This window comes from Podarcis pityusensis (assembly GCF_964106645.2).
Source record: "Podarcis pityusensis genome assembly, chromosome: 10".
In the NCBI taxonomy this organism is placed as follows: domain Eukaryota; kingdom Metazoa; phylum Chordata; class Lepidosauria; order Squamata; family Lacertidae; genus Podarcis; species Podarcis pityusensis.
In genome coordinates this window covers 5,582,109-5,609,264 of record NC_138035.1, presented here as the reverse complement: position 1 = coordinate 5,609,264, position 27,156 = coordinate 5,582,109, and the positions used below count along the sequence as shown (strand labels likewise).

Here is a 27,156-nt window from a genome sequence, read left to right as displayed (position 1 = left end):
TTAGGATCCTCCCCTTTGACCTTGAAGTCTACCCCCCCGCCTTTTCCTACACAGCTGATCTGGGAAATATGTAGGGTTCAGAAAAACAGGGGAGATAAAATACTCATCTAAAGCTCATATGACCATTTCAGTCTTATATATTTGGGATTAAGGCTCGCTGGTATCAGAGGGGTTTACTGTTATGTAAACAGTCCATTTTGGACTCACAGCTGTCCATGGAGGCGCAGGTCAATTCTGTGTCCAGGGCAGCTTTCTGCCAGCTCCATCTGGTACACAGGATGAGACCCTACCTGCCCGCGGACTGTCTCGCCAGAGTAGTGCATGCTCTGGTTATCTCCCGCTTGGACTACTGCAATGCGCTCTACGTGGGGCTACCTTTGAAGGTGACCCAGAAACTGCAACTAATCCAGAATGCGGCAGCTGGACTGGTTACTGGGAGCGGCCACCGAGACCCCATAACACCGGTCTTGAAAGACCTACATTGGCTCCCAGTACGTTTCCGAGCACAATTCAAAGTGTTGGTTTTGACCTTGAAAGCCCTAAATGGCCTCGGTCCAGTATACCTGAAGGAGCGTCTCCACCCCCATTGTTCAGCCTGGACACTGAGGTCCAGCACCGAGGGCCATTTGGCAGTTCCCTCCCAGCGAGAAGTGAGGTTACAGGGAACCAGGCAGAGGGCCTTCTCGGTGGTGGCACCCGCCCTGTGGAACGCCCTCCCACCAGAAGTCAAAGAGATAAACAACTACCTGACATTTAGAAGACATCTGAAGGCAGCCCTGTTTAGGGAAGCTTTTAATGTTTAACAGACTATTGTATTTTTAATATTTGGTTGGAAGCTGCCCAGAGTGGCTGGGGAAACCCAGGGTACAAATAATAAATTAAAATTATGATATATTATTATAATTATGCATTGGGTTGAGCTGCCTGGCATAGGTGCTAACTCCCTGGGGCCCTGGGTGCCCGAGCACCCACAAAATTCCCCATGAAAGGAACCGGGCACTCACAAATTTCAGTGCCAGGGCCTTTCACGCTGCATGGCAGCCACAGTCATGGGGCCAAGTTGGCACTCCTTGTAAACGTAGCAACTCATGTCTAGCAAGTTTTCTCTCGCCCGGCTGCTGAGTTCTTGCAAAGGCACTGTGCTCCACTCTCTTGTGGCTAAAACCCTCTTGTCTTCCTAATATCCCTCTCCCAACCAACTCTTTCCCGCCCTCCCCGCAGAGGTGGACGTGGGTCGCGACCAGGAATTTGCCATCAACACGAAGGGAGCCGGGGGCCAAGGGCAGGTGGACGTGAAGATCAGCTCGCCCTCCCGCCGCCCCATCCCTTGCAAGGTGGAGACGGGCAGCGCCAACGACATCCACACCGTGAAATACATGCCGCCCGAGGAAGGGCCCTACAAAGTGGACATCACCTATGACGGGCACCCGGTGCCGGGCAGCCCTTTTGCTGTCGAGGCCGTCATGCCCCCAGACCCCTCCAAGGTGAGCACGGAGGGTAGATAGGGGTCTAGATCGGGGGTCAGCAGACTTTTTCAGCAGGGGGCCGGTCCACTGTCCCTCAGACCTTGTGGGGGGCCGGACTATATTTTGGAAAAAATAATGGACGAATTCCTATGCCCCGCAAATAACCCAGAGATGCGTTTTAAATAAAAGCACACATTCTACTCATGTAAAAACACCAAATAAGAATGAAAAAGTGCACCCCACCACTGAGACCGTTCCATTGTAACTCTCCAACCTCCCGAAATTTCAACACCTTTTGCGATGGTTAGACCCTTTTCCGTTTTAACAGTATGAATTCTGCAAACACCCTTCCGTATCTCCTGAAAATCATTACTCCCGCATATTCCCCGTCTTACTTTAATGGCACATGTTAATTTATCATATATATATATATATATATATATATATATATATATATTTAACATATCATTTTCAAGAATCATTTCACGTAATTTCATATCTTATACAATTCTTTGACTTCCATCAGTCACATCTGAAAGTTTTCCAATCTTTTCCACTTCATTTACATTTCTTAATTTCAGTATTACTGTTAATTATCTTAACTAATAACTCTCTTCATAGCCTTCCTTGCAATATTTCACATGTTTTTCCTTACAAAACTTATTGTAATCCTGCTACAAGCTTCGGCAGCACATATACTAAAATACAGAGAAGATTAGCATGGCACATGTTAATTTATCAATAATAGCTATATCCCACACCTCTTTCTTCCATTTTAGATTGCCCCTTCCACTGCCTAGCTATCATAATTCGTGCAGCTGTCAATCAATTTGTGAGCAGGTCCTTCCTAGCCTGTGAACCTTCCACCCCGTCATAGATTGATAACAATGCTACCTATATGGTATGCCCCGCAGAGGACCTTAAGGTCCACAAATGACAACACTTTGGAGGTCCCAAGTCACAAGGTGGTTAGATTGGTCTCAACTAGGGCCAGGGCCTTTTCAGTACTGGCCCCAACTTGGTGGAACGCTCTGTCCCAAGAGACTAGGGCCCTGCGGGACTTGACATCTTTCCGCGGGGCCTGCAAGACAGAACTGTTCCGCCTGGCCTTTGGTTTGAATTCGGTCTGACCTTTATGTTTCCCTCCCCTTATGGGCTACTATTAAAATGAGGCTGCATTTTAAATTTCATTTTAACCTGTATTTTAAATTGGCACCCCCCATTATGTTTCTACTGTAATTTTACTGGTGTTAGCCGCCCTGAGCCCGGCTCTGGCCGGGGAGGGCGGGGTATAAATAAAATTATTTATTATTATTATAATAATAATACAGTGGTACCTCAGGTTAAGTACATAATTTGTTCCGGAGGTCCGTTTTTAACCTGAAACTGTTCTTAACCTGAAGCACCACTTTAGCTAATGGGGCCTCCTGCTGCTGCCGCGCCGCTGGAGCATGATTTCTGTTCTCATCCTGAAGCAAAGTTCTTAACCTGAAGCACTATTTCTGGGTTAGCGGAGTCTGTAACCTGAAGCGTATGTAACCTGAGGTACCACTGTATCTGAGTTACTAACCCAGCCCCAATCCCGTTTGCTCCCTTCCAGGTGTGCGCCTACGGCCCTGGGCTGAAGGGCGGTTTTGTGGGGAAGCCAGCCCCCTTCACCATCGACACCAAGGGGGCTGGCATGGGGGGCCTGGGCTTGACGGTGGAGGGTCCTTGCGAGGCCAAGATCGAGTGCCAGGACAACGGCGATGGCTCCTGCTCCGTCTCCTACCTGCCCACCGAGCCCGGCGAGTACGCCATCAACATCCTCTTTGCGGACGCCCACATCCCCGGCTCGCCCTTCAAGGCGGACATCAAGCCCGTCTTCGACCCGTCCAAGGTGACGGCCAGCGGGCCTGGCCTGGAGCACGGCAAGGTGGGTGAAGTGGCAACCTTCATGGTGGACTGCTCCAAGGCGGGCGAGGCCGAGCTCACCATCGAGATCATCTCGGACTCGGGCGTCAAGGCCGAGGTGCTGATCCAGAACAACAGCGACGGCACCTACAGCATCACCTACATCCCATCCTTCCCGGGCACCTACACCATCACCATCAAATATGGCGGCCACCCCGTTCCCAAGTTCCCGGCGCGTGTCAACGTCGACCCCGCGGTGGACACCAGCAACGTCAAGGTCTTCGGGCCGGGAGTGGAGCCAAGAGGTATCCTTTGCGGAATCGTGGAATTGCAGAGTTGTAAGGGACCACAAGGGACGTGGGTGGCGCTGTGGGTTAAACCACAGAGCTGATCAGAAGGTCGGCGGTTCGAATCCCCGTGACGGGGTGAGCTCCCGTTGCTCGGTCCCTGCTCCTGCCAACCTAGCAGTTCCAAAGCACGTCAAAGTGCAAGTAGATAAATAGGTACCGCTCCGGTGGGTAGATAAACGATGTTTCCGTGTGCTGCTCTGGTTTGCCAGAAGCGGCTTTGTCATGCTGGCCACATGATCCGGAAGCTGTACGCTGGCTCCCTCAGCCAGTAAAGCGAGATGAGCGTCACAACCCCAGAGTTGGCCACGACTGGACCTAATGGTCAGGGGTCCCTTTACCTTAAGGGACCACAGGGGGCATCCAGTCCAACCCCCTTGTCAGGGGCTAGACTGAGGAGGAATGGTGGGAACCGCCCCCCCTTCTCCTGAACCTTCCCAAGGGCAGGAGGACAGTATAGATTTAGAACAGTGGTTTGCAGAGGGGCACAGTCCAGAGGGGAAAAGCTGGGAAATACTGGGTGAGGAACCGCTAGAAGAGGAAACACATATTACGATCCCTCATGAATTCTCTGGTTGAAAGATTGGTGTTTATTAAAAAAAAAAGGGATATTTTAGATCTAGAAGGTCATGACACCTGTTTTGGGTGGCATGGCTATCTTAATTATGGGAAAATAAAGGAGCATAGGAGTTTTTCAAATCATAAAATAAGAAATCATAAAATAATAAAAGGTATGAGAGCTGGCAGATTCAGTGTCCTTGGACAGCGTTCTTGACCCCCCCTCACCTAAGACTAGACGGGCTCTGAGAGTGATAGAACAGAGAGCAACAAGCTCAGATTACTCAATGTAGGAGTGACGTAGATTAATGGGGACGTAGGGGGTAACCTTTAGTGGGAGCAACGCCATTTCTAGAGGGATACGCATTCCTTTGTCTCCTACTGTGATTATTAAAGAAACTAACGGGTACGAACGCTCCATTCGTTTGATCTGCTTATTCACTGCCACCGGGGGAGGGATCGGTTTCCCTGAAGCCTGACACCTCTGCAGGATTCCAAGACAGGGATCTCTCACCCAACATTGAGCTCGAACCCATTGAGCTCGTATTTTTATGCTGTGAGCTGTCCCGAGATCTACGGACAAAGGGTGGTCTGCAGATTCAGTAAACAAAATAAAGAGAAATAACATCTACCGCCCACGTCTCCCCAGGTGTTCTGCGTGAGGTCACCACCGACTTCACGGTCGACGCCCGCTCGCTGACCAAGACCGGGGGCAGCCACACCAAGGTGCGCGTCATCAACCCCTCGGGCGCCAAGACGGACACGTACGTCACTGACAATGGGGATGGCACCTACCGTGTCCAGTATACCCCCTACGAGGACGGTAAGAATCTCCTGGTTTCTCTCCATCTCAAATCCCCTTCCACCCCCTGATGGCACGTGCCAGGCAGATGTTTTGGACTGCGATTCGCATCTGTTTTAGCCACTCTGGCCATTTTGGACAACAAATCCCACTGGGCTCAGTGCAATATGGCTGCCCTGGTTGATTTTCCAAAAGTAACAGAAATTAAAAAAAACACACAATAACAATAACAATACCAAACAAAACACAATGCTTGACTTCCCTCCCCTCCCCTTCTTGGTTCCATTATTTTATACTTGTTCACGCACGTCAATAACACCATTTTTAAAACCTTCTTCATCTTATTACAAATGACTTTAAAAAGTACTACTGATGTTACGACCTGTACATAAAGCTTTAAAAAAATGCATTGAGCATTTGCCCTTTTTTATATAAACTCAAAGTCTTTCCTTCTTGGGCTTCAAAAATATCTGGTTTTTCCTGCATAGTTCAATATTTTACCTTTCTCGCCCTGATCTGGCCACAGTGGTCCATGCGACGGTCACCTCCAGGCTTGACTACTGTAACTCGCTCTACGTGGGGCTGCCCTTGAAACTGACCCAGAAACTCCAGCGGGTGCAGAATGCCACGGCAAGACTCCTTACGGGGTCCTCGCCGCGGGATCACATTCACCCAGTGCTATACCAGCTGCACTGGCTCCCGGTGGAGTACAGGATCAGGTTTAAGGTGCTGGTTTTAACCTTTAAATCCCTATACGGCCTAGGACCCTCATACCAACGGGACCGCCTCTCCTGGTATGCCCCACGGAGAACCTTACGGTCTGCAAACACTCTGAAGATCCCGGGCCCCAGGGAAATTAGACTGGCCTCGACTAGAGCCGGGGCCTTTTTGGTCGTGGCCCCGATGTGGTGGAGCGCTCTCCCACAAGAGACTAGGGCCCTGTGGGATTTGACATCTTTCCACAGGGACTGCAAGACGGAGCTGTTCTGCCAGGCCTTTGGCCAGGGGACAGTCTGGCCTATTTTCCTTTGTATAAGAACAAGCATGAACGAGGCCTCCACAAGTCCTTATAAATATATGATCAGTGAAAACAGTTGGTCCTGGCAAGTATTAACCGCCCTCAGCCATAACCAGATAACTGCCATTTGTCCAGATTTTAATTTGACTGAATTTTAGGATGTATTTTAATTAATTGCTGCCTGTTTTTATGTATACAGTGGACGTCGGGTGGCGAACGTGATCCGTGCGGGATGCACGTTTGCAACCCGCAGCGGTGTGTCTGCGCACGTGCGGGTTGTGATTTGGTGCTTCTGCACATGTGCAAAGCACAATTTAGCGCTTCTGCGCATGCGCGACCCCTGAAACCTGGAAGTAACCCGTTCCAGTACTTCCGGGTTTCGGCGGGTCCGTAACCCAAAAAAACGCAACCTGAAGTGTCTGTAACCCGAGGTATGACTGTACTGTGTTATTCGTATGATGTTAGCCACTCTGAGCCTGGCTTCGGCTGGGGAGGGGGGGATACAAGTAAATTATTATTATTATTATTATTATTATTATTATTATTATTATTATTTAGTTTTGCCAATCTTCTTTGGTGGAGGCTTCTTCCTTATGTAGGAGGCTGTCTGGTCTTGGCGTGGCATCCCCTCTCAGACTCAGGAACAAATTTTCCTGCTTTACGGGACTGCCTCTCCTGGTCTGCCCCGCAGAGGACCTTAAGGTCCATAAATAACCATAGTTTAGAGGTCCCTGAGGAAGTCAGACTATCCTCCACCAGGGCCAGGGCCTTCTCAGTGATGGCTCCAACCTGGTGGAATGCTCTGTCCCATGAGACCAGGGCCCTGCAGGATTTAACCTCCTTTCGTTGGGCCTGTAAGACAGAGCTATTCCGCCTGGCCTTAATTTGAATTCAGCCTGATCTTTCATTTCCCTTCTCTTCCCTCCCCCTCCCCTTTTATTAAGATTACCCGCTCTGAGACCCCAAGCTAATTCTCCCCTGGCCTCCTTGCTGGCCCAAGTAGGACCAGTTCAGCCAGCTAGCCCTGGGGATTATCTAATGCTTATTTTTCCTAAATTGATTTCTGAATTTTGAATTTTATTGTTATTCATGTTTTTATACTGCTTCTTATGCTGCTTTTACAAGTGTTTTAAATTTGTTTTTAGCTGCCCTGAGCCCGGTTTTTGAACTGGGAAGGGCAGGGTATAAATAAAAAATTATTATTATTATTTATTATTATTAAAGAGTCAGCTTCCTCGCTTACTCGGTGTGATTTATTGCTTGTGCCTGACTCTCGCCCTTCTCAGGTGTGCACCTGGTGGAAGTCACCTACGACGATGTCCCCGTCCCCAAGAGCCCCTTCCGAGTGGGGGTCACCGAGGGCTGTGACCCCAGCCGTGTCCGAGCCTATGGCCCCGGGCTCGAGGGGGGGCTGGTGAACAAAGCCAACCGCTTCACGGTGGAGACCAGGTAGGCGCAGCCTTCATCCTGGGGGGGCAAGCAAGGGGGGCGGCGGTTGTTGTAAACAAAAATTGCCCCTTTCCCTTATGGGGTATCCAAGAGCCCATATAGAGTCCTTACATAGGTTCCCTATTGGTAGGAGAAAATAACAGAGGCCAACCAGAGAATATTGAGAAGCAAAGCAGCTAGTAAGCCTGATCTTTATTGAACTGTTGCAACAGGGTGCTCCCCCCACAAGCAGGAAAGGAGGAGGAACCCGAACCCAGGTGTGCCCCCCCCTTATATAGACATTTTAAATTGCCATCCCTGGAGTCCAAGACCACCCCCAGAAACACCATACCTACATCACAGAAAGGTGGTCTACAACAGAAATTTGAGTGCGTTGTTTATCTCCTGTCTGGCAGGTTACCTGTTAATGCTTACTTGATTGGATACCCTGGGGAGCCTGGCCAGTCTGGATCTAGTTCCTGATCCAGGTCACAGGCTCACACCCTATTCATTATCTTAAATGTGCCCTTAAGACAGGATTTGTGAAGGAAAAGACAATGGGGAGGCTTTTCCATTTTCCTTTGACCTTGCAGAGAAAACATTTGCTCAGTTTAGGAATCAAAATGGTTCCAGGTCGGTCTTCCTGTGCTGATCTATGTACGTGCTTGGTTGGTACACTTATGAAGAGTACCATAGATCCAAGACCTCAAAATTCCTATCACATGGTCAAGGAAGAGGTTGAGACAAGGACTTTAAAAAAGAATGGGGGAAATTCACCACTGATCTAGGAGACCATTGTTAGAAAACTGAAACTTCAGCTGGGCTCTTAAGAAGCCCACGTAAAGTAACGAAGGCTCTGGATCATTTGGAAAAATGAAAACTGCGGAGAATGTACTGATAGGTAGTTTAAATTCTGTTTTAAGGATGGCGGGGGGGGGGGAGTCGCAAGATTCAGAGAGTTCTCAGGAGTTGCTCTTTCAGATAATCAATATATTGAATGTATCGATAGATTTAATGTACCGGTATTTTTAATCTCTCATTGGAAGCCGCCCAGAGTGGCTGGGGAAACCCAGCAAGATAGGCGGGGTATAAGTAATAAATTATTACTATTACTATTATTATTATTATTATTTGGGGCCTTAGTCGTTCTCTTGCCCTCTGAGGTGTTCCGGAACATTCCACGCAAACAGTTGCGCCGCTGGCCGCAGAGAATCCTGGGAAATCCTCACACATGGAGACCTCCTTACGTCTCTGTTAAGGCTTGCTGGCATCTCCCCTTTGACGGCGCTGTTTTCTGTCTCCCCAGGGGCGCGGGAACCGGGGGCCTTGGCTTGGCCATCGAGGGGCCGTCGGAGGCCAAGATGTCCTGCAAGGACAACAAAGATGGCAGCTGCAGTGTGGAATACATCCCCTTCACGCCGGGAGATTACGACGTCAACATCACCTTCGGGGGACGCCCCATCCCAGGTAGGCGGAGGGCAGGGGCTGCTGCGCTTGGACCTTCAGGATGTGTTCTGGAATCATAGAATTGGGGAGTTGGGTCCCACAAAGGTCCTCTAGTCCCATAGACTAGGAATTATGGGTAACGCAATTCCCAAAAAGTTCAGGAGAGTCTTGAACTTTGTATGCCACAGTTGCCACCAGGATTTTAATTGCAAAAGGTTGGAAAGGGAGAGGCTATCCCATCCAAATCAGACTGGCAAAATAAATTAAGAGAATACGCTGAACTGGTGAGACTATCAGCAAGGCTACGAGATGTTACAGGTGAGAAATTGAGCAGAGAGTGGGACATACACATTGTCAAAATATTAATCAGTTGGCCGATTTTGATTGAACTTCTGCGGGCAAACAGGATCATTTTACAAAATTCAAAGTAAGTTAAACGATGTGGAGAAAATAAAGTCAAGTGTGCATTCAAGGGATTTAATTTAATAAAAACTTCCTTCCTGTTTGCTTTTCCCGCAGGAAGCCCCTTCCGCGTCCCGGTCAAGGACGTGGTCGACCCCAGCAAGGTCAAGTGCTCGGGCCCAGGGCTGGGGGCTGGAGTGAGAGCCCGCGTCCCCCAGACCTTCACCGTTGACTGCAGCAAAGCTGGGCTGGCCCCCCTGGAGGTGAAGGTCCTGGGACCCACAGGTATGGAGATCTGGGGCGGAAAAGGAGGACCACCTCGGTGGTTTCGCTTGCTAACCCCCACCCCTTTTTGACTGACCTGGGGGGTGGGGGTCACGGGGGTCTCCCCATGGGTGCTCCCCTGGGAATCCCTATACCAGGTGTGGTCAGCTCCCAAGAAACTGCGATATACTCACAGAATTAATAACTGGCAGTGATCTACCCCATTTTTAGGGGTTCAGGGCAAAATTGTTGAGCTTTTTTCAGGGAGGGGGAAAGCCACGATTTTGGGGGATGCACAGCAAAAATGGTGAGCTTTCTTTAGGAGAGCCGATCTCTATACCATGAGTAGGCAAAGTAATGCCCGGCCCAATTGTCTTCTAAATCCGTCCCGCGAACGGTCCTCTTAATTAAAATGCATCTCTGGGTTTTTTGTGGGGCCTGCCTGGTGTTTTTACATGAGTAGAAGGTGTGCTTTTATTTAAAATGCATCTCTGAGAAGAAGGAAAAATTCATTCTTTAACTCATGGGTAGGCAAACTAAGGCCCGGGGGCCGGATCTGGCCCAATCGCCTTCTCAATCCGCCCGTGAATGGTCCGGGAATCAGCATGTTTTTACATGAGTAGAATGTGTCCTTTTATTTCAAATGCATCTCTGGGTTATTTGTGGGGCATAGGAATTCGTTCATTCCCCCCCCCCCTTCAAAATATCGTCCGGCCTTCCACAAGGTCTGAGGGACGGTGGACCAGCCCCCTGCTGAAAAAGTTTGCTGACCCCTGCCCTATACAGTGGTACCTTGGTTCTCAAACTTAATCTGTTCCAGAAGTCCGTTCCAAAACCAAAGTGTTCCAAAACCAAGGCGTGCTTTCCCATAGAAAGCAATGCAAAACGGATTAATCCGTTCCCCTTAAAGCAGCAATTTAACATGATTTTTACTCTTTGATGAGACCATTGATCCCTAAAATGAAAGCAGTAGTCAATGTACCGTACAATAAAATAAATAAGACAGTATTGTAGATGATGAAATTTTTTTTTTTTTCTTACTTGCTCAGATGATTGTTTAGATGGAGGGCTTTTATCCATTTCCGCAGTCACACAATCAATCAATCAATCAGTAGCTGAACTGGGTTCCACACAGCCACAAAAACAAATTAACCTAAAAAGCCTCAAAAACGCAAAAGAAACAGCAAAACCGAAAGCGCCAAATACAGTGGTACCTTGGATCTCAACTTAATCCGTTTCAGAAGTCTGTTTGAGTTCTGAAATTTTCGGAAACTAAGGCGCAGGTTCTGATTGGAGCAGGCGCCCCAGAAACAGTAGCCGACAGCCACATCGGACGTTTGGCTTCCGAAAAACGTTTGAAAACCGGAACACACACTTCTGGGTTTTTGGTGTTTGGGAACCAAGGCGTTAGTGAACCAAGGTGTTTGGGAACCAAGGTACCACTGTAGAGGCATGTGGGTGGCCACCATGAGGACATCATCCTTATTACCATATTTTTCGCTCCATAAAACGCACCTAGTTTTTAGAGGGGGAAAGCATGAAAAAAAAATTGGAGCCAATTTATTCATTACCTGAAAGATAATTGTACTCATTTAAAAACTTTTGTAGCATTAACATGAAATATTTTGTAATGTGAAATTAAGATGCTGATTTAAAAATAAGAATGTGATCTTTTGAGGTGATTTTAGGATAAAGAAGTGATTATGGGAATGCGAAAGATATGTTATAGACTACAGGGATGTCAGAAAGAGAGATAGAAGGAAGTCAGAGCTCACTTTGAGCAAATAATATAAGTTGTGAATACGTGTATTGAATTAAATGAAACCTGGAAAAATTCAATAAAAATTATGTTTAAGAAAAAAAAAATTCTGCGCATAGCGTGTCAGCGGCTCTTGCTCTCCTGGCTTCACAGCGAGTGACGGACGGGAGCCATGGATCCGGCTGCGGAGGCATCCCTCAGCTCGCGACTGCAGCGGCAGCTGAGGGATCCCTCTGCCGCCCAGTGCATTCGCTCCGTAAGACGCACAGACATTTCCCCTTACTGTTTAGGAGGAAAAAAGTGCGTCTTACGGAGCGAAAAATACAGTATGTCCTTGTCGCTGCAAACACTTTGTCGGAAAGGCGAATGGGCTTAATTTTGGGTGCTCTGAGTCCCTTGAGAGCCTCTCCTACCCTCTTTCACGGCCTAGGACCCTCGTACCGACGGGACCGCCTCTCCCAATATGCCCCACGGAGAGCCTCAAGGTCCATAAATAGCAACACCCTCGAGGTCCCGGGCCCTAAGGAAGTCGGATTAGCTTCAACCAGAGCCAGGGCCTTTTCAACACTGGCCCCAACTTGGTGGAACGTCTCTTTAGACCAGGGTCCTGCAGGATCTGATTTCTTTCCGCAGGGCCTGTAAGACAGAGTTGTTCTGCCTGGCCTTTGGCTTGGAATCAACTTGATCCCCTCCCCCTCTTTCTTCTTTCTTTTTTCTTTCTCCTCCTATGATGAGGCTGCATTTTAATATTTTAATGTTTGAATATTTTAATGTTGTATTTTAATCTTGTTTTTAAGTTGAAATCATTCCACTTGTTTTTATTATTGCTTGTTAGCTGCCCTGACCCCAGCCTTGGCTGGGGAGGGCGGGGTATAAAGAAAAATTATTATTATTATTATTATTATTATTATTATTATTATTATTTCCTCCCCTCCCAGGGGTCGCTGAGCCCGCCGAGGTGCGCGACAATGGGGACGGCACCCACACGGTGAACTACACGCCAGCCACGGACGGGCCCTACACCGTCGCTGTTAAGTACGCCGGGCAAGAGGTGCCCCGCAGGTGAGCAGGGAGACCCAAGGGGAGGTGTTGGGGGGGGCAGAGGGCAGCTTCCCCTTTGGGAACCCTGCGAGGTTGGTGAGGCCAAGAGGTGAGGGCTTGGGGATATGTTGATGGTCTGACTGGCCCTCACTCCTCGGCGGTCTCTTCTTCCAGCCCGTTCAAGATCAAGGTGCTTCCGGCGCACGACGCCAGCAAGGTGCGAGCCAGCGGCCCCGGGCTCAACGCCTCCGGCATCCCCGCCAGCTTGCCGGTGGAGTTCACCATCGACGCCCGAGATGCGGGCGAGGGACTGCTCACTGTGCAGATCTTGGTGAGTGGCGGGCGATGGTGTGGTGGGTTGGGGGGGGCTCCCTGCTTTGCCTGGGCGGGGGCAGGGACAAAGGAGCAGTGGGAATGCTCCAGGCTGTGCTGGCAGGGGCTTATGGGAGTTGTAGTCCAAAATGGCTGGGCTGGTGGGGGCTGATGGGAGTCCAAAATGGCTGTGCTGGTTCTGGCTGATGGGAGTTGTAGTCCAAATGGGTGTGCTGGCAGGGGCTGATGGGAGTTGTAGTCCAAGGCATTTGAAGGGCACCCGGTTGGCAAAGGCAGTGATGTGGGGGTGCCCACGAGACTACTTCCTATTCTGAAGTACCTACCCTCATTCTGACCTCACCAGCGGGAGTGAATTGGGCTGCGTACTCAGCGCCGATTTCTGAGAGCTGCATTTTGTATAAGCTCAGAGGCACTCTCTTCTCGTTGCGTCATACAAGCCCTGACATAGGGAATGGTTGTGGATAAGTGGTTCTGGGGCCTCATCCACCAGTATGTTTGGACTTAGAGAAGCCTCTGATCCTCAGCTCCCACAAACACACTACATTCATAGAATCATAGAATTGTTTTTGGTTCCCCAGGACCCTGAGGGCAAGCCCAAGAAAGCCAACATCCGGGACAATGGCGACGGCACCTACACTGTCTCCTACGTCCCGGACATGACGGGCCGCTACACCATCACCATCAAATACGGCGGCGACGAAATCCCTTACTCTCCCTTCCGCATCCACGCTCTGCCCGCGGGCGATGCCAGCAAGTGCCTGGTCACAGGTAGGAGTCTCCCAATGCCCGCCTTGCCAACCCCCGTCCAGCCGGTCTCATCTCCCGGAGTGGGGCAGCAGAACTCAAGTTTCTAGTCCTCACGCCCTCTCTGCCCTCTCTCTCCCCTGCCTCCCCCTCCTCTTTGCCTCCATCTTGTGCCGTCTTCGAGGAGTCGAGCGGGCGAGAGAGAGGCACTTCTCCCGATGGCCCGTATATTAGCCCTTCGCCCCGGCTTATTTCATTTATTGCTTTTTATTTCCTCGCTGCCCCTACAACAACAACCTTGTGAGGAAAGTTAGGCTGAGAGGTTTCCCAAGGCTGAGAGGTCGCCCAAGAACCCGGGTCTTGCCCAGGCACGACTCCTGTTTTTCTTTTCTTTTTTTAAAAAATAATGCTTATTAAGTTTTCCATTTAACAATCCAATCATATCACATTAATTATTCCAAATTATACCAATACATATCATAAAGTCCAAATATTTTGCCAAATTATAAATTTTTCTTGGGGCTTCCCATGCTTCGAGTTCAGTAAGGGTCCAGTCATCTCATATTTCTGCTGCTTTTAGTGTTCACCAGTCCCATCTTTCGATCTTCTTGTTGTTATCCTTTTTCTTCTTAATAGCCTCTGAGTTGTTTGCACAGGCAAGTTAAAGTTAGCAATATTACGCTTCTGTGTGAACTTTGTAAGGCTCTCCCTTTTATTTAAAGCTGGTAAGTCTTTTGTTTGCAATAAATCTTCACACGCTGATCCAAAAGTCCTGCTCGGGTGGCAGACGCCATCTTTCTCAGTTCCGATGAAATACAATCTAGGCGTTTGCTCATTAATTTTCCCAGACAGGTTGCACCATAAATTAGCCTTCCAGGGAAGATTTGCCAAGTCGAACTTAGAATACAAACATGATAACAGAGTAATGGCTTGCCTCCCCCTATGACTATTAATCTCGCAACATAGTCTATCTTATAATGGCGGATCCCGATTAAAAACTGTGTCGCAAGAGAGCCTTTTATTTTCTTTCCAGATATTTCAAAAAACAAAGTCTTTAGTTGAAATTTTTATTTCCACACAGTTTATTTTCTAGTCTCACTTGCTCTGGGTCGTATTGACTTTTCTTCGGGGGGGGGGGGTGTTGTTAGGTCATATCGTAATAAGAAGAAAAAAAAGTCGCCCCCCCCCCCCGAACAAAGTTTTTCAGGGAATCTGTATGCCACAAAAAAAATAATACTTTTTTGGAGCAAATGGTTCATAATTTTTTTAGAATAAAATAATAATGCTGCAATTGATTTATATGCGCCTTGCTGCTGATTCTTACGGCTGTCTCTTCTTCTTCCTTTCTGCAGTGTCCATAGGAGGCCACGGACTGGGTAAGTACCCGTGATGCCCCCTGCCCTGGATCTTGGGGGTGGGCACATGGTGATATCCTGGTACCCCAATCAAGCAGCGCCATTCCTGCCCACCAGCCTAAGAACAGAGGAGGCAGCCTCACGACAGAATTGCAGAATTGCAGAACTGGAAGCAATCCTACTAGGGCAGGCAAAATTTTCTGCAGACACAAAGGAGAGATTCGCGCTAAAACGCCGGCACTTTTGAAATGAAATGAAATTGCAAACTGATGCGAAAATAGCAGAGAGAGAGAGAAAGTGAGAGCTGAACTTAAGATTGGAAAGATGCGAATTTGGGCGGGTAGCTCCAAGTGGATGGCTTTCCTTGATGGGTTTGCATCGCCATCTGGTGGTTAGCTAGTCCAAACACGATTCCGAGCACGTTAGATCAAATGAATCGGTTTAGCAGCTGCTGTCTGCAACAAACCACGCTGCAACAAACATTTTTGGGCAGCCGCCTCCCTTGGTTCCGAAAATTCATCGCCCCCAGTGCTCCCTCCCCTACAAAAAGCATTATGCACAACCCTCCAAGGAAGATGATGTCATGATAAAATTCAAAACGGTAACCATTAATTGCACGTTTGTTGCAAAATCCCAATAACATAACACCGGTCTTGAAAGACCTACATTGGCTCCCAGTACGTTTCCGAGCACAATTCAAAGTGTCGGTGCTGACCTTGAAAGCCCTAAACAGCCTCGGTCCAGTAGACCTGAAGGAGCGTCTCCACCCCCATCATTCTGCCCGGACACTGAGGTCCAGCTCCAAGGGCCTTCTAGCAGTTCCCTCATTGCGAGAAGTGAAGTTACAGGGAACCAGGCAGAGGGCCTTCTCGGTGGTGGCGCCCGCCCTGTGGAACGCCCTCCCACCAGATGTCAAAGAGAAAAACAACTACCAAACTTTTAGAAGACATCTGAAGGCAGCCCTGTTTAGGGAAGCTTTTAAGGTTTAATAGGTTATTGTATTTTAGTGTTCTGTTGGAAGCCGCCCAGAGTGGCTGGGGAAACCCAGCCAGATGGGCGGGGTATGTAAAATAAATAAATAAATAAATAAATAAATAAATAAATAAATAAATAAATAACAACATCTGGACAGCATCATCATAGAAGGGACCATGCGGAATCATTCATCCAACGTGGGTTTTGAACCCTCGTCCCTGAGATTGAGTCTGGTGCTCTACCAACTTGGTTTCATTAATTCCACAAAACTGAGGGACTCGATCCGCTGAGATCAGCTTTTCAAAGGCTGGTGGTCATTTAGCAAGAGCCTTGGATGCCCCGTTTAGTAACTGCTTGGCCGCTCAGTCAATTCCGAATAGACGGGCTCGAGGGAGTGATACCAGTTTCCCAATACCAGCTGAGCAGGAGAGCCCTTGACTCTGCACCAACCTGACTTATCTCTCCCTCCGCCTGCACCCACACTTCCCTCTCTACTGCACCTTCTCCTGCCTCTGACTCTCGTCTCCCGGCTGCCAGGGGCTCCCCCAGATCACTGATCCCTTCTTGCAAGTCACCACTTCACCTGGTGGCTGCTCCTCTACATCCAGCCGGATCATCCTGACATCGAGTTGCTATTTATAATAATAATAATAATAATAATAATAATAATAATAATAATTTATTATTTATACCCCGCCCATCTGGCTGGGCTTCCCCAGCCACTCTGGGCGGCTTCCAAAAAAATATTAAAATACTATAATACATCAAACATTAATAGCTTCCCTAAACAGGGCTGCCTTCAGGTGTCTTCTAGAAGTCTGGTAGTTGTTGTTCTCTTTGACATCTGATGGCAGGGCGTTCCACAGGGCAGGTGCCACCACCGAGAAGGCCCTCTGCCTGGTTCCCTGTAACCTCGCTTCCCACAGGGAGGGAACTGCCAGAAGGCCCTCGGCGCTGGACCTCAGTGTCCAGGCTGAACGATGGGGGTGGAGACGCTCCTTCAGGGATACAGGACCGAGGCCTTTCGGTTTGGCTGAGTTCTCCTCCCCGCCTTACCCTAACCAAGGTGTTCTCCATCCTTTACCTGCAGGTACCTGCCTGGGCCCCACCATCCAGATCGGGGAGGAGACGGTGATCACCGTGGACGCCAAGGCAGCGGGGAAAGGCAAGGTCACCTGCAAGGTGTCCACGCCGGACGGAGCCGAGCTGGACGTCGACGTGGTGGAGAACCACGACGGCACTTTCGACATCTACTACACGGCCCCCGAGCCCGGCAAATATGTCATCACCATCCGCTTCGGGGGAGAGCAGATCCCCAACAGCCCCTTCCATGTGGTGGTGAGTTGTGGGGTGAAACCGGGGCAAAAGGGCTTCCTGGGTCAAGCTGGGCTGGTGCAGCCGTAAAATCATGGGGCAGAGCTTGTGATGGGTGGGGGAAGGAAGAGAGCCTTATTGGAGCCTGCTCTTTATATTTATTTATTTATTATTTTATTGCATTTGTATCGCACCTTTCTCCCCAAGGAGCTCAAGGTGGAATATATGGTCCCCCCCCCATTTAATTCCCACGACCACTTTGCGAGGTAGGTTAGGTAGTAAAAAAATGGGTTGGGAGCGCAGATCTTGGAATTGACAGGCTAGGCAGTTAACTGTTGCGTTCAAAAAGCAAGGGAGGATTGGACTCTGATTAATAAAATACACACAAGGCTTGACCAGCAAGACTCTGGGAGGCAGTGCGAATAATAATAATCCTGTCCACCCCTCGGCCCAGGTCGTTTTAATCACAAAAGAACTTTTTACACAGCGTTTGTAAGAACCAATCAGATTTACTCTGAGCATTTCAAAAAAAACCTCGTGGGAAATAGTCAGATCAGAAGAAATTCTTTTAACTACAAAGAAACTATTTCCTACTTGAGCATGCATATGTAATTCAGAGTAAATAAAATAGGAATAAAAGGAGGAATGCATTCAGCAAAACCCCGGAGGTCATAAACAGGAGAGGAAGGATGGCAGTATTTATCATCTCCTTGTGAACTCTCTTCCTTAAGATCTATTAAAAGATTAAAGGTAAAGGGACCCCTGACCATTAGGTCCAGTTGTGGCCGACTCTGGGGTTGCGGCGCTCATCTCGCTTTATTGGCCGAGGGAGCCGGCGTACAGCTTCCGTGTCATGTGCCCAGCATGACTAAGCCGCTTCTGGCGAACCAGAACAGCGCACGGAAACGCCGTTTACCTTCCCGCCGGAGCGGTACCTATTTATCTACTTGCACTTTGATGTGCTTTTGAACTGCTAGGTTGGCAGGAGCAGGGACCAAGCAACTGGAGCTCACCCTGTTGCGGGGATTCGAACCGCCGACCTTCTGATCGGCAAGTCCTATGGTTTAACCCATAGCACCACCCGCGTCCCTTAATCTAAAGATTAAACTACATCAAAGTCTCCTCGCTGCCCTGTGGAGGCTTCGCGCCACTAAGGCAGAAGCTAGAATAGCTAGAGAGAGGCTTCGCAGGCTACCCCAGAGCTGCTCAGGAGCGTGGGGCATCTGAGCGCAGCCTGCCCGCTGCTCCCAGGGCTGGAGGGGAAGCCCATGTTCCCCCCGCCAGCCCCAAGGAGCAGCCTGCCCGCTGCTCCCTGATCTTATCGGGGCTGGCGGAGGAAGCCCCGGTTGCTCTGCCGGCACCCAGTTTTCCTCGCCAGCCCTAAAGAGTGGCTCAGGAGCGTGCCGCACTCCGGCCATTTAGCTCCAGGGACCACATATTCGCTCCAAAAGACGCACAGACATTTCCCCTTAGTTTTTAAGAGGAAAAAAGTGCTTCTTATGGAGCGAAAAATATGGTAGATAGAGGAGGTCTGGTTGACATAGCGTAGTTGGACTTTGAAAAAGCTTTTGGCAAAGTAACTCACCAAAGACTCCCGACTGATCTCGGCAGTCGAGGAAAAAGAGGTCTTCTTGTGGATCAGGAATTGGTCAAGTTGCTGGAAGCAGAGAGTTGGAATAAATGGACAGTTCTCCAAATGGAGAGAAGTGGAGACTCGCGAGGATCAGTGTTGGTTGGGACCTGTGCTTTTTAACTTGCTTAGATCCAGGGATGGCCAGTGAGCTGGCAAGGCTGACACTGAATCGTCCGGGGTCTTCAAAACAGAAAGAGATTTGTGAAGAGCTCCGAAAGGACCTCTCCAGACAGAGGGGAGGAGTGAAAAAATGGCAAAGTCATGCATGGGGCGGGATTGCGAATAGATTAATTTCACATGTAGGTTCACGAGGCCTGAACTGCCGGTGGTGGACCAGGAGGAAGACCTTGTGGTCATAGTAGACAGCTCATCTGGTGTGTCTTGGCTGTGAAAAGGGTCAGAAAACGGCCACCAAAATTATAAAAGCGGTCGAATAGACTGCCCTGTGCAGGAAGGTTTCATTAAAACTTTTCGGCGTACAATGTTTGCTTTCCTTTCGTCGTTTCCCTCTCCTCCTTATTTCTCGTTTGGTTTCCTGTTTCCTATTGTGCATTGAAAAGTTTTGATGGAACTCTATGCAAAACAGGAAAATAAAAACATAAACCGCCGGCTCTTGCTGCTGGCCTGTGGCTCCGGTGTGAGGTCGGTGGGGTGCAGAAAGGGTTCTGGCGGGCAGAGGTGGCTCGGACCCCGCGATCGAGTTTGCACCGCGCTGGCGCTGGCCCTGACCTGTCCCGTTGCTTCCCGCCAGGCCTGCGACTCCATCCCCCACGTCGAGGAGCCCTGCGACAGCGTCCAGCTCTGCCAGGCCTTCCCGGCGCCCCACGCCAGCGGCTACCCCCCGCACTGGGTACCAGGAGCTTGCTCTCGCCTCTCTCGGACGCTCTGTCTTTTCCTGCTGCCTCTCTCCCCATCTCTCTGCCTCTCTCGGGAAGAGGGGCTGCCCTTCTCCCTCCTCGGGGAAAAGCCCCCAAGAGCCGCACACACGCGGCTCTTTCAAGGAGCGCTGAGCAGAGCCTCCCGCCTGCATTCGCTCCATAAGACGCACACACATTTCCCCTTACTTTTTAGGAGGGGAAAAGTGCGTCTTATGGAGCGAAAAATACGGTAGCCGTTTGTTTTCCCCAACTGGCAGCCGACGATTACAAGCAGGAGATGGTGGCGCTTGCCTGTTTCCTATGCCCAGGGCGATGGCCCGGACTGCCCTGCTTCCATGGGGTGCCTACTCTCTTACTGCCCCCCTTTTTTCACAGCTCTGTGCCTCTTTTCAGCCTGCCTGCCCCTCCAGCGCTGCTGCGGCGGGTGCCCCCCGCCCTCCTTCGCCCTCGCTTCACTGTCGGGTGCTCTTCTTCCCTCCCTCTGCCTGTACTTAGTCCTTTCTTTCTCTTTCTCTCTCTCTCCTTCTCTCCTTTCCGCCCCCTTCCCCCCTCCCCCACCAGGCTACGGACGAGCCCGTCGCCCCGCCAGAGACCATGGACTCCATGCTGCGCCCATTCAACCTGGTCATCCCCTTCACCGTCCAGAAGGGGGACATCACAGGTAGGGGCGGCTACCCCAAAAAACATCTGGAGAGCCCCAGGACTGGCAGAGGGCTTGGGATGCTTAGGGATGGGGGGGGGGGCATTATTCACTTACAGTGGTGCCTTGGTTCTCAAGCTTAATCCGTTCCAGAAGTCCATTCCAAAACCAGGTGTGTGCCTCCTGGCTGGGGAACCAACGCTGAGCTTGGCAGTCCCTGCGCAATGTTGCTTAAAAGCTACCTGAACCTTTACCATTTACAGTGGTACCTTGGTTCTCAAATTTAATCCATTCCGGAAGTCCGTTCCAAAACCAAAGCGTTCCAAAACCAAGGCGCGCCTTCCCATAGGAAGCAATGCAAAATGGATCAATCCATTCTACACTTTTAAAAACAACCCCTAAAACAGCAATTTAACATGAATTTTACTCTCTGATGAGACCACTGATCCATAAAATGAAAGCAATAAACGTTGTACTGCAGTCACACAGTCAATCAATGCACCAGGAGCTGAACTGGGTTCCACACAGTCACAAAAACAAAACAAAAAGAGCCACAAAAACAAAAACGCAAAATAATTAGCAAAAACAGACAGACCTTAGCCTAACACTCAAAACGCAAGTGTGGCACTCAAAACGGAGCACATTCGGCGTCCGAAAAACCTTTGCAAACCAGAACACTTAACTTCCAGGTTTGCAGGGTTTGGGTTCCAAGTTGTTTGAGTACGAAGAAGTTTGAGAACCAAGGTACCTGGTATTTGGTTTTCCAGATTAAAATTTTGCCGTCGCATATCCAACATACAACATACAAACAAGATTTCAAAGAATTTCCTGGACTTACAGTGGTGCCTTGGTTCTCAGACTTAATCGATTCCAGAAGTCCATTCCAAAACCAGGCGTGTGCCTCCTGGCTGGGGAACCAAGGCTGAGCTTGGCAGTCCCTGCGCAATGTTGCTTAAAAGCTACCTGCAGTTTTACCATTTACAGTGGTACCTTGGTTCTCAAACTTAATCCGTTCCGGAAGTCCGTTCCAAAACCAAAACGTTCCAAAACCAAGGCGTGCTTTCCCATAGAAAGCAATGCAAAACGGATCATTCCGTTCCAGACTTTTAAAAACAACCCCTAAATCAGCAATTTAACATGAATTTTGCTATCTAACGAGATCATTGATCCATAAGATGAAAGCACTAATCAATGTACTGTACTATAAAATAAATAAAACGGTATTGTAGATGATGAAAATTAAATTTCCCCCCCTTACCTGCACTGATGATAGTCATTGTTTGGCTTTTATCCACTTCCGCAGTCACACAGTCAATCAATCAGTAGCTGAACTGGGTTCCACACAGCCACAAAAACAAAAAATAAAACCTACATACAACAACAGTGTTTTGTGTTGTGTAGGCTGCTATGATGCAAGTTATGGGCCCCGCCTGCTAGCCTGCTCCCTAAAATATCACTGGTTTGCTCCTCTCTATATAGAGGGTGCCTACATTCCGCATGGACTGATTGCATGTACAAAATGTGCAAATGGCTTTAGATGCCTTTTGGGTCCATCAATTGCCATATAGCAGATATTCCACACAAAAAACAGTGACAATTTGTTGTTTACAAAGGACAGCTGGACATAGAAAGGGCCCCATTACCTTCAGGAGCTTAGGGCCTCATCAAACCGAAATCCGTCCCCGTCCCCATTGCTCAACTTTAGATTGCCACGCGAGCCAAACTTAGTGGCGCAACCTCAATGAGGACTGGATACTTGATGAATGTTGAGAGGGGAGGGACTGCAGCTAAGGACGCTTGGCCCACAGAAGGTCCCAAAGTTCAAGGGATTCCGACTCAACATTAAAACAACAAAATTGAAATTATTATGAGGAAGGATTTCCGGATGGCGAGAGGTGTTTGACGGCAGAATGGACTCCCTCGGAAGGGGGTGGATTATGGGGTGGGCGCAGCTCTTAGGAGCACAGCAGGCTCCCTGTGAGTCAGGCGAGGTTTCTGAGTCTGGCCCCTATCCACAGGTCTTTCCTCATACCTTCAGGTCTTAAGAGCGTTCCCTTTCCCTCCCCTTTCCCTCCCCCCCCCCCGGTCTCCAGGCGAGGTGCGGATGCCTTCTGGCAAGACGGCACGGCCGCACATCACCGACAACAAGGACGGCACCGTGACGGTGAAGTACGCTCCCGTGGAGAAGGGTCTGCACGAGATGGACATCAAGTACGATGGAAACCACATCCCAGGTGAGAGGTCCTGCCGGGAATTCTTCAGATTCGATTCCTGCATTGCGGGGGGGGGGGGGGTTTCGGCTGGATGACCTCTGAGGGACCCCTTCCAACTCTGCAACACTATGGTTCGGTGATACAAAGCATTTTTGAAAGCCACAGCATCCCAAGTAGCCCCGGTCTCCTCCCACTCCTCCTTTCCTGCGGGGTTTCTGTTGCCCTCTGCCGCGGATTTCGTCCCGAACCGCACAATTGTGATCTTTAAGGCAGTTTGTGTGGTCAGAGCAACAGTGGCACAAAGGTGGAGCTCACAGACCCGTGAATCGCACTGGCTCACATAGAGGAATCCTCGTGCCTTAGCCAACACATTTGTAGAAACCGAGTCACCTTGTCAGAGGAAAAGCATGCCTGCGTTATCAGAGCAGGGAGCGGCCGCTGAGACCACATAACACCCATCCTGAAAGACCTTCATTGGCTCCCAGTACATTTCCGAGCACAATTCAAAGTGTTGGTGCTGACCTTGAAAGCCCGAAACGGCCTCGATCCAGTATATCTGAAGGAGCGTCTCCACTTCCATCATTCTGCCCGGACACTGAGGTCCAGCACCGAGGGCCTTCTGGTGGTTCCCTCCCTACAAGAAGCGAGGTTACAGGGAACCAGGCAGAGGGCCCTCTCAGTAGTGGCACCTGCCCTGTGGAATGCCCTCCCTTCAGATGTTAAGGAAATAAACAACTATCTGACTTTTAGAAGACATCTGAAGGCAGCCCTGTTTAGGGAAGCTTTTAATGTCTGATGTTTTTTCATGTTTTTAATACAGTGGAACCTTGCGTTGCGAACGTGATCCATGCGGAAGGCACGTTCGCAACCCGCAGTGCTGCGTCTGTGCACATGCGTGACGTGATTTGGCACTTCTGCGCATGCGCAAAGTGCGATTTAGTGCTTCTGCGCATGTGCAAGTGCCGAAACCCAGAAGTAACCCATTCCGGTACTTCCGGGTTTCGGTGCATCTGTAACCTGAAAAAGGCGTAACCTGAAGTGTCTGTAACCCTAGGTACCACTGTATTCTGTTGGGAGCCAGATGGACGGGGTATAAATAATAAATATAATAATAATAAATTTTTATTTATACACGGTTCTATCCCGGTTCAGAAAACCCGGCTCAGGGCAGCTAACAACAAATTTAAAACACTTAATTGATGCAACAAAAAACAGCATAAAATACAGTATAAAACGTGAATAACAATAAATTCAGAATTCAAAAATCAATTTAGGGGGAAAATCCATCCAGTAAACATTAGATGATCCCCAGGGCTAGCTGGCTAAGTTAGTCCTACTTGGGCCAGCGAGGAGACCAGGGGAGAATTAGCTGTGGGATCCCAGAGTGGGTAATCTTCATAAAAAGGGGAGGGAGGGGAATAAAAGATCGGGCTAAGTTCAAATTGAAAGTCAGGCGGAATAGCTCTGTCTTACAGGCCCTGAGGAAGGAAGATAGATAGATAGATAGATAGATAGATAGATAGTAATAATAATAATAATAATAATAATAATAATAATAATAATAATTGAGCTGGATGCCAGATTCAGTGAGCAGAGCACTAGAATAGAATCTGGGAAGATTCAGGACAAATGAGAGAAAGCTCACGCCCACTGACAGTTTTTACATCTTCACATGTACTATCCATGCATGGGCTAAAATTTCCACTGCAATGCCCCCCCCCCCCAAGTCGTGCACTGGGGTTTATTGGGGTTTTCGGTGGTGGCACCCGCCCTGTGGAACGCCCTCCCACCAGATGTCAAAGAGAACAACAACTACCAGACTTTTAGCAGACATCTGAAGGCAGCCCTGTTTAGGGAAGCTTTTAATGTTTGATGCATTACTGTATTTTAATATTCTGTTGAAAGCCGCCCAGAGTGGCTGGGGAAGCCCAGCCAGATGGGCAGGGTATAAATAAATTATTATTATTATTATTATTATTATTATTATTATTATTATTATTTCACTCCAGCCTCCTCAGAGCACCCCCACCCAACCTGTTCTCCAAGCCTCCCCTGAATTCCCTGATCCCCCTCTCTTGTGCATGTCTACACGTAAATCGGCACACATTTCTGAGCGCCAGAAATGGAGGGAATTAGAAATCTTTTTCAAGCAGCCTGTTCCCCTCCCGCTGATGTCTCTTATCTCTGCGCCTAGGGAGCCCTCTCCAGTTCTACGTGGATGCCATCAACGCCCGGCACGTCAGTGCTTACGGACCTGGGCTGAGCCACGGCATGGTTAACAAGCCGGCGACCTTCACCATCGTCACCAAGGATGCTGGAGAAGGTAAGACTGGCGCCTCCACCTGGCTTGGGTGTCCGTCTGTCGGGGATTCTGTAGCCGTGACTCCTGCATCGTAGGGGCTGGACTGGATGACCCCTGGGGTCCCTTCCAACTCAGAAAGCGCTGCACTTTCCTTCATTGGGAGGTTTTTAAGCAGATGATATAGGGACGCGGGTGGCGCTGTGGGTTAAACCACAGAGCCTAGGGCTTGCCGATCAGAAGGTCGGCGGTTCGAATCTACATTCAAAAACCAACAAGCCTGCTATCCCAGCTATCCCAACCCAGTTAGCCCCCCAAAACTCTGATACCCCATTTTTAAATACAACACACTCCCATAGAGACTACCTTACACTTCATTTAAAACCAAAATCGCATTTGGGTAGAAACTGTTTCTCCGGCGGCTAGTCCTAGTCTTTATAACCCTGGACCTTCTTCCAGAAGGCAGAAGCTGAAATAGATTGTTTCCGGGGTGCGCACTATCCTGCGCTATCTCTGCAGCTTTCTTGTTACACCTGGAAGCATAGATTTGATCCAAGGTGGGAAGAGTGCACCCAGTTATTCTCTCCGCAGTCTTTACAACCCTGGACAGCGTTGTTTTTTCCCTGACCGTGCAGCTCCCAAACCACACACACAGACCGCTCTCTGGTGTCCATAGCCAGGGCAAAGTTGCCCCAAGATCCCGCAGGTGATGGAGGAGGGAAGGTGGGCCGGATGGTACCCGAGGACAGGTGTGGAGGTGAGAGGGATGTGAGGCAGGGCAGCGTCCAATCCAGGGGACCTTGCATGTGCGCAGCCGACTGACAGCAGTGCAGAAGCTGAAAGGGAAGAGAGGGAAAAATAGAGCATTTCTGTGGTATCTGGGTGGAAGGGAGGACCAGCGAGTGCCAGTCCTGTGACCCGGCTGCTTTCTCCTCACCCCAGGAGGCCTGTCGCTTGCTGTGGAGGGTCCCTCCAAGGCCGAAATCACCTGCAAGGACAACAAAGATGGCACCTGCACCGTCTCCTACTTGCCGACGGCCCCCGGGGATTACAACATCATCGTGCGCTTCGACGACAAGCACATCCCCGGCAGCCCCTTCACCGCCAAGATCACCGGTGAGCCTTGCTCTCCAGTTAATGTGGGACGGCGCGACGGCACTTCTTCCCCTTTCGCCTTTGGGTCCACTCTCACTTCGCACCCACCCCGCAGAACACCAATGGCCCGAATTCCTACAGACTGCCCCGGATTATCTTGTGGGGGACTTGCATGAGGGGAAACTTAATACAGTGGTACCTCTGGTTAAGTACTTCATTTGTTCCGAAGGTCTGTTCTTAACCTGAAACTGTTCTTAACCTGAAGCACCTCTCTAGCTAATGGGGCCTCCTGCGCCGCCGGAGCACGATTTCTGTTCTGATCCTGAAGCAAAGTTCTTAACCTGAAGCACTATTTCTGGGTTAGCGGAGTCTGTAACCTGAAGTGTATGTAACCTGAAGTGTATGTAACCTGAGGTACCACTGTACAGCGGTACCTCTGGTTGCGAATGGGATCCGTTCTGGAGGCCCGTTCGCAACATGAAAAGAACGCAACCCACAGCGGCGTGGGGTATAAATAGGACCCTCGTACCTACGGGACCGCCTCTGCCGGTATGCCCCACGGAGAGCCTCAAGGTCCATAAATAGCAACACCCTCAAGGTCCCGGGCCCTAAGGAAGTCGGATTAGCTTCAACCAGAGCCAGGGCCTTTTCAACACTGGCCCCAACTTGGTGGAACGTCTCTTTAGACCAGGGTCCTGCAGGATCTGATTTCTTTCCGCAGGGCCTGTAAGACAGAGTTGTTCCACCTGGCCTTTCGCTTGGGATCAACTTGATCCCCTTCCCCTCTTTCTTTCTTTTTTCCTTTCTCCTCCTGTGAAGAGGCTGCTTTTTAATCTTTTAATGTTGTATTTTAATCTTGTTTTTTAAGTTGTATTTTAAGCAACTTGTTTTCATTATTGATTGTTAGCCGCCCTGAGCCCGGTCTTGGCTGGGGAGGGCGGGGTAGAAATAAAAAATTATTATTATTATTATTATTGAACAAATGCAGACATGAAATAAAGCCAAAATAGGTAACCTGTGGACAGAAGGTAATAATAATAATAATAATAATAATAATAATAATAATAATGTTGCTTTATTATTCATACCCCGCCCATCTGGCTGGGTTTCCCCAGCCACTCTGGGTGGCTTCCAACAGAATATTAAAATACAACAATCTATTAAACATTAAAAGCATCCCTAGTAGAGACTAAAGCTGTATATTATGATGTAAAAGTAAATGGTGGGGCAAGCTGAGGTCATGAAATGAGGGC

General features: G+C 49.3%; 1 protein-coding gene across 4 annotated transcripts in view; it reads left to right on the top strand.

The window, feature by feature from the left end:
- FLNC (filamin C) overlaps positions 1-27,156 on the top strand; it is a 122,687-nt gene that overhangs the window by 69,838 nt on the left and 25,693 nt on the right. For 2 of the 4 annotated variants that reach the window (XM_081022572.1, XM_081022570.1), the window contains 16 exons: positions 1,222-1,484; positions 3,067-3,664; positions 4,914-5,087; positions 7,371-7,533; positions 8,819-8,979; positions 9,478-9,645; positions 12,322-12,445; positions 12,599-12,755; positions 13,336-13,525; positions 14,854-14,877; positions 16,922-17,169; positions 19,530-19,628; positions 20,218-20,317; positions 22,390-22,530; positions 24,704-24,832; positions 25,751-25,924. In XM_081022572.1, the coding sequence (XP_080878698.1) occupies positions 1,222-1,484; positions 3,067-3,664; positions 4,914-5,087; positions 7,371-7,533; positions 8,819-8,979; positions 9,478-9,645; positions 12,322-12,445; positions 12,599-12,755; positions 13,336-13,525; positions 14,854-14,877; positions 16,922-17,169; positions 19,530-19,628; positions 20,218-20,317; positions 22,390-22,530; positions 24,704-24,832; positions 25,751-25,924 (2,913 nt within the window). The remainder of the gene's footprint in view (positions 1-1,221; positions 1,485-3,066; positions 3,665-4,913; positions 5,088-7,370; positions 7,534-8,818; positions 8,980-9,477; positions 9,646-12,321; positions 12,446-12,598; positions 12,756-13,335; positions 13,526-14,853; positions 14,878-16,921; positions 17,170-19,529; positions 19,629-20,217; positions 20,318-22,389; positions 22,531-24,703; positions 24,833-25,750; positions 25,925-27,156) is intronic. The other 2 variants (XM_081022573.1, XM_081022571.1) reach the window with 1 other exon arrangement.